We start from the raw sequence: 10,575 nt of genomic DNA, 5'->3' as shown, positions 1-10,575 counted from the left end.
AATTATGAAGGCTAAGACTGTTTTATTTTTTTAATGGTGTAGTACACCAATAAGATATTTACAGACAACATTAAAACTAACAAACCATTTTGTGATTTAGTTGAAAAGTGTCTGGTCATGGATGTGGTAGTGTGCTCACCTATTTGAATAACACAACATTATACAAAAACATGAATGCAATTATTTTTATTTCAGAAACAGTAGATCAGCTAGGCAAATGAGGTTCCCATCAATAGAACTCCTTTTTTGATTCTTACAGGAAGGCTCTGGATAAAGCGGTCGACATCTTCGACAGCAAAGATGTTTTTTTTGGCATCTTCCTGGAGTTTGGAATTACAGGGATCCCTGGAAACACAGAGTGGTTTGACATGTCACTGTTCGAGTTTCTTTATTCCATGGCAGAAGGTCAGATAGACTTTGGATACAGTTCTTCCCAGCGGAATCTTAATGTCAGGTTTATTCAATAAGAAGCTATTTGATTAAAGGTGTGTGGTAATTTGGCTATTAGACAACTGTTTTTCAGTCATTTCAATCACATTCATAACTCTAATTCCTCTCATCTTCTATTGGACTATTCACCCCTGATCTGTACTATTACCTGTCCCTTAACCAGTTCAATACATGAATTTCCCTAAATGCCTATTGCCTTTAATTTAAGAAGAACACTATCAAAAGCATCTTTAAAATCTAATCATATCATTTTGTACGTTCTGTGTGTTTACTGCTGTGACTTGTTTGAAGAATTTTAACAAGTTGGTAAAGGAAGAATGACCTTTTCTAAAACCATATTGCTAGGGTCTTATTTTCATATGAGCGATCCTGTTGTTTAGTTCTAAAGTGGTTTTCATAACTTTACTTGTAAAAGAAGTAAGACGTATTAGCTTATATCTTGTCATATAAGTCACATTTAGTCATATTTACTATACCGAGAGATACTGTAGAAGGGAATGAGGGAGGGCACTGAAAATGGAGAAAACAGAGTACTGTTGAAGAGGACTGCCAAAGATCGATGCACTGGACAATGGACTATTTAGAAGAAGAGAGATCAGGTAAGAGTAGAGCTGCACAGTTAACCACTTCATCAGAGTGGAGTTTAGAGTTCTGCCTCACCATTCCCATGGAGGTAGCAGTGTCAATAAAAAGTGATGTTTGCAGAAGACTAAGGCCAATTTGTGTAAAAATCAGTTTGTTTTTAAAGGATTCTAAATTTAGGATGAATTCCCCCATTCTACATAAATTCCATCCAATGTCTAATTCTGAACCACACTGGTCACTAATGTGCTACACAAAATAAAATCACAGTCACAAACTAAATACTCACCATCTGGAGTGTTCTGAGGCTTGTTCCTACTGAATCTGTCCAAACTAAAAACTTCTTTTTTGAAGAACTATGAGCACACAAAGAAAACAATTAAGGAATATTTCTTCCACAGGTATTATAATTGAACTGTTACGTACTGTATTGATCTTGATAAATTTGTAGTCATTATTCATACAGAATATTCAGCATTGGCCACCATAGCAGTTGCTATTCTTGTTGATTGCAATTAATAGAAATGTCTTAAGAATATTATTTGATGTACAAATGAGCATTCTATTCCAATAATTTCTGTAGTGCTAATATTAAAAATACAATAATGCCCAAATTAATTAATAATTAAAGTTTGGGTAACTAATCCATACCTTGTGTTTTTGAGGCTTGTTGTACTCATCAGGCACTTTAAAAGGTCCAAAGCTTTCACAGCTCCCGCGTCCACTGGATGTTCCCTGGGCTCTTAAGTTTTCCAAAGATGGATTTGTTTCATTCTGAATTCTGAAGTCTTTTGACCTATTACCCATGATCTTATGCTTTATCATGGAGCCAAACTTTTTCAAAGGATGTTTCTTGACTTTCTGGCTCACATTCACATCTTCATCTGGCTTATTAACTGCAAAGGGGATGTTGCTGAGCGAGAGAAGCCCTTCGCTCTCAGACGTTTTGGTCAGTTGCCTTGGGGTCATGTAATGTTTTGCTATGTCAATGCGCAGACCACTCTTGCTTTGGGCTGGACTGACATTTTTGTCCTTATTAAGGCTGGGATTGTACACATACCAAGATGAGTGTCCAGGCAACTCCTGTCACAAAAAAACAAAAAGTTACAGTTCAGTGATTGTTGTTTCAGTTTTAGAAGTAAATCAAAACAAGTAACACTTCTCTTACGGAAAAAAAGATAAGGATTATGGGGTGTGTATATGATTTTAGCACTGACGTTAACACTAGAATAAAGGCAAACAATGAAATATAAAATAATAAAGCAATGTGAATGTTTACAATTGCATGTATAGAAAATAATGCATCTCAATTTTTTTTATGATGCAGACATCAGTTTGGAAATGTAGACAATACTGTGAGCAAGTCTCTCTATAGTAGCAATAACTCACCTGATTGCTTTTGTACTAATTTAATAAGAAAGTGATGAAGCTGAAATCCACAGACAGGTGAGTTTGGTACTGTACGTACGCTATGGACTGACAATAGGGATATTTCTGAGATGTTATACAATATTAGGGAAAACAAATCTGGATTTGTAGTTTTATTGCATTGTAAAGGAAAATGCACAACATAACTATAATCATATTTACAAAATGAGTTCCATCTTCCAGTACTTTCTACACAAATGTCTGCTAATTAGGTACAGAACAGGTCCATCCTACTTTGATAAGAGAAATTTTTACAGGTTTGGAACTGTTGGTCATACCTCATCAACCACATCATGCGAAGAGGACTCCAGAAGTCGTGTTTTCATACTGTCTGGCCTCGAGGAGCTCTTCCTAGTCTTCTTAACTTTGTTCCCTGAAGCCTTACACTGCTGTACTACTTCTTGATCCTGGACTCTTTGAGCCAAATAATCTCCAGGCTTCTCTGGGGTCTCAGAAGCAGAGCAACCTTTTTTCTTATTAGAACAAGGTGTCACACCAACAGCTTCTCCTAGGGAACGCGATGAGCAGGGCTTATCCATAGTGTCTTCTGGCTGGAAACTGTTTTCAAAAACACTTTGGACTGTTGGAGAAAAGCCCTTTGGAGACTTTTTCATAGAAGACTGTACTTTTTTACTTCTGACTGTAGTTACATTTGTGTCCACAATTTTGTCCTGTGTGGACTCACTGGTTTTCTGAGAAATGAGAGATTGTGAAGATGGAATTGAACACCCGCTTCGTAAACCATGAATTGCAATAGTTTCTTTAGCCACACAACAGGCCATTTCCTTGATCATTTCTGGATTCTGTGAGGCAATTCCTACTTGTAATACTTTCTTGCTGCCAATGGATTCCATCAGTTTGCTGTAAACAGAGCTAACAGTTTTCTTGATGGCTTGTTGTAATGGAAGATGTTCTTCAGCCTTTGGTTCACTGATGGTTAGAGTGGAAACCTTTGACAATTCCTTCAGCGCATCTTTGGTGAGTTTCAGTGCCAGGTCCCTGACCTGAGACTCGGACAGCTCTTCCACTTCCCCTGAATAATTTTCTGGGTTGGGGAAACCAGGGCGAATTTTCAAAAGCAGTTTTGCCATGATATCTTTCACTGCATCTGTTCGACACATAACAGGTGAAGGTTCTAACTGGTCCGTTTTGGTACACATGAGCTGCTCAGTGCTCCGGGTTTCCATATCAATGGCACCTTGAGGAGTACTGGACTCAGGGCTGGAACAGTTTAGCTGAATTTCCTTTAGCAGATTATCTGTGACTCCATGTACTATTTCGGAAGAAACAAGAGAAACTTCAGAAGACTGAGCACTGGGTGTTGCCTCTTTGTTGTGCTCACTAGGGATTCTAATATCACTCATCAGCTCATCAACCTTCACATCATGCAAAGAGGACTCCAGAGGTTGTGTTTTCATACAGTCTGGCCTCGAGGAGCTCTTCTTAGTCTTCTTAACTGTCTTCCCTGAAGCCTTACACTGCTGTACTCCTTCTAGATCCTGGACTCTTTGAACCAGATAATCTCCAGGCTTCTCTGGGGTCTCAGAAGCTAAGCAATCTTTTTTCTTATTAGAAGAAGGTGTCACACCAACAGCTTTTCCTAGGGAACTTGATGAGCAGGGCTTATCCATAGTGTCTTCTGGCTGGAAACTGTTTTCAAAACCACTTGGGACTGTTGGAGAAGAGCCTTTTGGAGACTTTGTCATAGAAGACTGTAGTTTTTTACTTCTGACTGTAGTTACGTTTGTATCAACAATTTTGTCCTGTGTGGACTCACTGGTTTTCTGAGAAATGAGAGATTGTGAAGATGGAATTGAACGCCCACTTCTTAAACCTTGAATTGCAATTGTTTCTTTAGCCACACGACAGGCCATTTCCTTTATAATTTCTGGATTCTCTGAGGCAATTCCTACTTGTAACACTTTCTTGTTGCCATTGGATTCCATCAGTTTGCTGTAAACAGAGCTAACAGTTTTCTTGATGGCTTGCTGTGATGGAAAATGTCCTTCAGCCTTTGGTTCACTGATGGTTAGAGTGGAAACCTTTGACAATTCCTTCAGCGCATCTTTGGTGAGTTTCAGTGCCAGGTCCCTGACCTGAGACTCAGACAGCTCTTCCACTTCCCCTGAATAATCTTCTGGTTTGGGGAATCCAGGGCGAATTTTCAAAAGCAGTTTTGCAATGATATCTTTCAATACATCTATTCGACCAATAACAGGTGAAGGTTCTAACTGGTTCGTTTTGGTGCACATGAGCTGCTCAGTGCTCCGGGTTTCCATATCAATGGCAGCTTGAGGAGTACTGGACTCAGGGCTGGAACAGTTTAGTTGAATTTCCTTTAGCAGATTATCTGTGACTCCATGTACTATTTCAGAAGAAACAAGAGAAATTTCAGAAGACTGAGCACTGGGTGTTACCTCTTTGTTGTGCTCACTAGTGATTCTAATATCACTCATCACCTCATCAACCTTCACATCATGCGAAGAGGACTCCAGAGGTTGTGTTTTCATACAGTCTGGCCTCGAGGAGCTCTTCTTAGTCTTCTTAACTGTCTTCCCTGATGCCTTACACTGCTGTACTCCTTCTACATCCTGGACTCTTTGAACCAGATAATCTCCAGGCTTGTCTGGGGTCTCAGAAGCTAAGCAATCTTTTTTCTTATTAGAACAAGGTGTCACACCAACAGCTTCTCCTAGGGAACGTGATGAGCAGGGCTTATCCATAGTGTCTTCTGGCTGGAAACTGTTTTCAAAACCACTTGGGACTGTTGGAGAAAAGCCTTTTGGAGACTTTGTCATAGAAGACTGCAGTTTTTTACTTCTGACTGTTCGACCAATAACAGGTGAAGGTTCTAACTGGTCCGTTTTGGTACACATGAGCTGCTCAGTGCTCCGGGTTTCCATATCAATGGCAGCTTGAGGAGTACTGGACTCAGGGCTGGAACAGTTTAGCTGAATTTCCTTTAGCAGATTATTTGTGACTCCATGTACTATTTCAGAAGAAACAAGAGAAACTTCAGAAGACTGAGCACTGGGTGTTGCCTCTTTGTTGTGCTCACTAGTGATTCTAATATCACCCATCACCTCATCAACGATCTCACTTGCTTCTTTGCTAATACTGGTTTCTGGTGAAAGGGATGAACATTGGGAAGCTGAATGTGTCAGCTTGGAAATGTTGGTCACCATAGAGCTGATTATGGTTTTGACCACTGTCTCATTTCTGGAGGCTACAGCTTTCTGTAGAACTTCTTGGGATCCAGTTTGACACAGCAATTCATTGTGAACAGAGCTGGCAACCTGCTGAATCTTGTGTGGTTCATGAAACACATCATTATCCTGTTTCACAACTGTTATCTCCTGGTTTTCGGACAAGTCCTGCAACACACTGTCAAAGAGGTCCACAGCTATCTGACTCAGCAAAGACACAGACATCTTCCCTGGGATTTCTGTAGAAGTTTCCTCTTTTATCAAAGTAGGGTATATCTGCAATAGCAGCTGTGTTATGATGTTTTCCACAGTCTCAGTACACACTAAAGTCATATTAAGTGATTCTGTTGATTTAGCCATAGAACTTTCCTGGAGCCCAACTGAGGAAACCGGTTCAATATTCAACGGTTCTACAGGGACACTGAGTGGTTTGATTTCAGAACTGTTTTCAAGGTGGGAGTCTCTTTTCAGTTCCTCAGAAGAACTCTTCTCAATTTCTGATGTCACCCTGGCTGCTGGTATATTACCTATGGTAACAAAGAGCTTTTCATTTAATGATAGTAAAACAAAATATCAGAAAGTATGTAGAATTGAAACAAAAACTAAATTATATTGAGAAGTAACGAATGACAGGCATCACAAAATATTTGAGTATAAAGCTTCATGTTCCTGTAAAACTATTACATCTTGGAGCTCAGGTAACTACATACAAACAAGCAGCCATATTCACAGATACTGTATATATGGCTACTGAATATATGGCTATATTCACTCATTCTCTCATTCATAGTCATGGCCTACACTATCTTAGTCTAAATACATCAAAAACTTTTAAAAGATACAAGAGATAAAAAATCAAGGTACTGTATATTTACAATACAACACAAGAATTACCCCCAACTTATATTGTGTTAACATCTTACAATATACTGTAGCAATCAATACATTTGTATTTTTTTCTATCGTTCATAGTTTCAGTTCTGTTTTCACATCTTTCTATGAGAAATTGCTCAATATTACACATATCTTTGAAATAACACATATAAAATATTGGGAGCTATATTTTAATAATCTTATGTGTATAAACACAATTTTTAAGTGTCCATTTCTGTAATTGTTCCAATTTACAGTATAGAAACGCAGTATATTCAAGAAACAAGTTAAAGTGCAGTCACTACATTTTTTAACTTGTACTTCATAGCAACTAAAAGGTTAATACACTATTAAATGATTTGATTTGATTTCCTTCTTACCTTGATTTTCACTGTCTTCAGGCTTCATTGATAAATCACACACAGCAGACAAAACATCCATGACAGACTTTACAAGCAAGCTGGAAAGCTGATTAATTGCATCATGGTACATCTGTGAACTGGGCACTGATGGTTCAGTACTTTTCTGTGGTTTGTGATCCTTGGCAGTCAGAGACACTTTCTCTGAAATCCTTTGGGAAGACTTAAATTCCGGATTTGTATCACAATCTTGAAAAAGTGAAACATCTTTCTCATTTTCGTCAAAAGTTGGAGAATCGGGAAAACTGAGGCACTGCTTCAACAGCTTTTTCACTGATTTCTCAGTAAATGAATACAACAACTGCATAGAAAGCTCTGAGGACTTTGGATGGGATAAATCCTGAACAACTAGACGGCTCTTTAAAGTTGGATCTGAATTAGATTTGTGAGCTGTGCCCAATTGTACTGCAATTCCCGATTTCAAAATTAAATGGAAAACATTTTTGACAAGTTCTTCTGAAAATACACGCAGAGATCCACTCGAGACAAGTTGTTCCACTTTCCTTTCAATAGGACTCATTGTAGAACTCTCTGTGGAGGTTCTGACGTGGTCCTTAGGCTCTTCTGAAACCCTTGTCTGTAGTGGGGGGAGATTGTGCTTTGCTGTGGCTCCTGGTACTTGAGATGCACAGGATGCCTCTTCAGCTGAAAGCTTTTCAATGTTCAAGTTAACATTATTGGAGTGGGTTTGAAATGCTATATTCTCAGTGACGAGACCAGCAGCACACTCTGATTTCTTTTGGCTTGCTCTAGACTTGCTTTTTGTATCTGAGGCCTCCGTTACACCAAGTTCGCCCATAATAATGTCGACAATACTCATGGCAACAATTTCAATGTCAGACACTGCAGGCTCTGCACGGGCTATGTGTTCTGCTGAGAAGTCAAGCTTTGGTGAAATGAGAGGGCTTGGCTGGTCTCCTTCTTCAACATTGTCAAGTGTTGTTTTCTCTGAGCCTCTCTTTTGTTCTGCGGTATTTAAGCTGTTTTGATCTGTAAATGAATCTTCTATCACATTGCTTCTGCAAGGAAGTTCCATGAACTCTTGTTCACCCAGTCCCATGTCATTTGAAGTAGAGGGTTTCTTCCAAACCCGGGACCGGGGAACTCGATTGCTTTTACATGTCAATTCATTTTCTTGTTCTGCTGTAGGTGTAGGTTGATGCTGAAGCTTTGATGAAGCATCAGTCAGGGCTCTATAGGGACTGTCCCGACTCATGACTTCTGTGTCATCTGTATAAGAATCAATCACCATCCCAGGCACATTTACGGGTGGGAAACGTTGAGCAGAATATTCTCTACGGTTACTTTTAGTGTACTCTTTATGGACAGTGTCTTCTGCACTAGACATCCTGTCTTTCCCATATTGTTCACCAGAGAGGTGCATTGTTTCATAATCTGGCTTTAAGACCACATCTGAAACTTTAAGATTTTCAAATGTAGATAAAACAGAATCCACCAGTTCACTTGCTTGAAGGGTTTCTTCTGAGGGTTTTGCTCTTGCTCCTGAGCAACATCCTTTGTCATCACCCCTATTTATTTCACTCCTGATTGTTTGCAATATCTGACTGCCAACATCCTTGGCACAGATGATTAAATTTGCCTGATTTTCCTGATTAGTCCTGCTTTGCCTTGAGAAATCAACGTTCATTAACACACCTAAAGGTTCTGAATCTTCACTAAGATGCTTACGGGGTGCTGAGTTTGATACTGACATGCTTTTCTTAGTCAAGTGTGGTTCACTAAAGCTCAGGTGTGAAACTTGGACTGAAGAAGGAAACATCTCAAGTGAATCTGCTGATCTCTGCTCTTTAGCAGATAAAACTTTCCTTGCTTTGAACAAAGACAGGCTCTTCTGATTCCAAAAGTGTTTCAGTTTGTTCTTCACAGTTTTGAAGAGTTCCACAGTCATTGTCCTAAGGTGCTCAGCTGTTCTAGTCTCAGTTTTAATTCCTGATGTTCCTGGTAACAGGGCTGTATCACAACTTTCGAATTTATTTTTGTAGTCTGTTGAGAAAGAAATCTTCTCAAAGCATGTAGCGTAATGTAGTTTTTCTAAAACATCAACAACAATCTCCGAAGCCAGTTCAGTGGTTTGCATATGAGAAAAAGAGTCTGAGGACATTGCTTCTTGAGCATGTTTTGTTGCATCTGGTGTTTTACATACATCATCAGCTGTACTGTTTGGTTGCTCTGGGAGATGGGCAAGTCCAGAAGATATACATTTTGCAGCTGCTTTTTCAATAATTTCACTTATTATCCTTGTTGCTGTACTATGGAATACAGAGCTGGAGGTCCTCGGCATCTTCTCTGATCCTTCACTTTCTGCATCTGATATGATGCTCTCTCCAGAAGAGGAAACACTTAAATTGTCCTCAATCAAGTTCATGTCCATTTGCCCAATTTGCTGTTTTGAAGAAATGTTCTCAGATGACACCATCTTTGGAGGATATCTACAAATCTCCATTGTAATTTGATTAGGGACTTGTCCTGTTGCCTTATCAATATCAGATAATATGATTTCTTCAACAGGACATATCTGGGATTTTGATTGATCTGGATTACTCTCCTCTCTTATAAATGTAGAAGCATCTCTCTCCCAGTCTTTAGGATATGGTGAAGGGCTTTTAATGGTGTCAAAAATATATTGCTCTTCAAGGTACTCCAAAACTGAAGTAACAACCTCTCTAGCCAGAAGGCTTTCATCTGAAGCCTTCTTTGCCACTGTTGTGCAATAAATCTCCTGGTCTAACTCTTTTTTCATTGCTTCACAAATGGCTCCAGCAGTTTCTACTGTATAGGTGCACAAATCTGAAATATCTGACACAGAATCAGAAAACACTGAATTTTTTGGTGAAGAGCTGACACTTGAGCTCTTTGCATTGCTTTGAGCAGGAGAACTGGAACTAGATACATCTTCTTCAGTCTGGGTGAGTAAAGATTTGAGCTTTCCAAATATAGTCCTTACAATGCCTTTTGCAACTGAACTAAAGTCAAAAGTATCATCAATGGATCCTGTTTCTGTGCTGCCTCTAGAAGTTTGCGGAGCAGCAGCAACATTTTTATTGGATTCTTGCAGATATGTATTTGTTTCAATATAATTCAGTGCAAACGAAACATTTTCAAAAACAGAATTTACAATGTCCTTGGCAATAACAGTGACCCTATTGTTGGGAATCTGAGATTTTGGACTTATTTTTTCCAAAATGGAGATTTCTGCAGCTTCTGGGAGCAATAATGACTCTTTTGAGTTACTCTCATGTAAATTGTTACCCACAGGGGTGAAATCCCGCTTTGTTTTTTCAATGATCTGAGATACTATCTGATCAGCAATTTCAATGATTTTGGCTTTAGAGATCCCAAAAGCAATATCACTGTTTGCTCTTTTCATTCCCACACTTGATTCCGAGGCGTGAGACTTTAATTTGACAGATGGGGGCCTACTGCCATTTGTTCTTTTCTTAGTCACTTTTTCCTCATCTCTCTCATTCTGCTGGGCATCAGGACTCTGAAGAAGGTAGTTCTTCTCCACAGATAAGCTGGAGGAGGGTGAAATCGTTTCTAAATTTTTCAGAATTGCTGACACAAAGTCACTCATTGACTGGTTATCGCCTGAATAT

The 10,575-nt window shown here is 39.1% G+C and overlaps 1 protein-coding gene across 1 annotated transcript; it reads right to left on the bottom strand.

Moving 5' to 3' along the window:
- Positions 1 to 253: 253 nt before the first annotated feature.
- On the bottom strand, positions 254 to 2,999 carry LOC148811445 (uncharacterized). Its single transcript, XM_088908776.1, has 4 exons — positions 2,739 to 2,999; positions 1,684 to 2,115; positions 1,322 to 1,388; positions 254 to 345 (listed from the first exon to the last, which is right to left on the bottom strand). The coding sequence occupies exons 1-4, from the start codon at positions 2,997 to 2,999 to the stop codon at positions 254 to 256; spliced, it is 852 nt and encodes a 283-aa protein (XP_088764902.1).
- Between the last annotated feature and the right edge of the window lie 7,576 nt (positions 3,000 to 10,575).

The sequence above is a fragment of the Atractosteus spatula genome (assembly GCF_055471065.1).
Source record: "Atractosteus spatula isolate fAtrSpa1 chromosome 11 unlocalized genomic scaffold, fAtrSpa1.hap1 SUPER_11_unloc_1, whole genome shotgun sequence".
NCBI lineage: Eukaryota > Metazoa > Chordata > Actinopteri > Semionotiformes > Lepisosteidae > Atractosteus > Atractosteus spatula.
This window is presented reverse-complemented; position numbering and strand designations above follow the sequence as displayed.

Bases quoted from the DNA above. Each gene is read 5' to 3' on its own strand.
- LOC148811445 (XM_088908776.1), bottom strand. From the start codon at position 2,999: ATGGATAAGCCCTGCTCATCGCGTTCCCTAGGAGAAGCTGTTGGTGTG. The intron at 2,116-2,738 runs GTATGACCAACA...TTTTTGTGACAG, and splicing joins CGCATGATGTGGTTGATGAG to GAGTTGCCTGGACACTCATC. The intron at 346-1,321 runs GTGAGTATTTAG...CTGTGTTTCCAG, and splicing joins GCCTCAGAACACTCCAGATG to GGATCCCTGTAATTCCAAAC.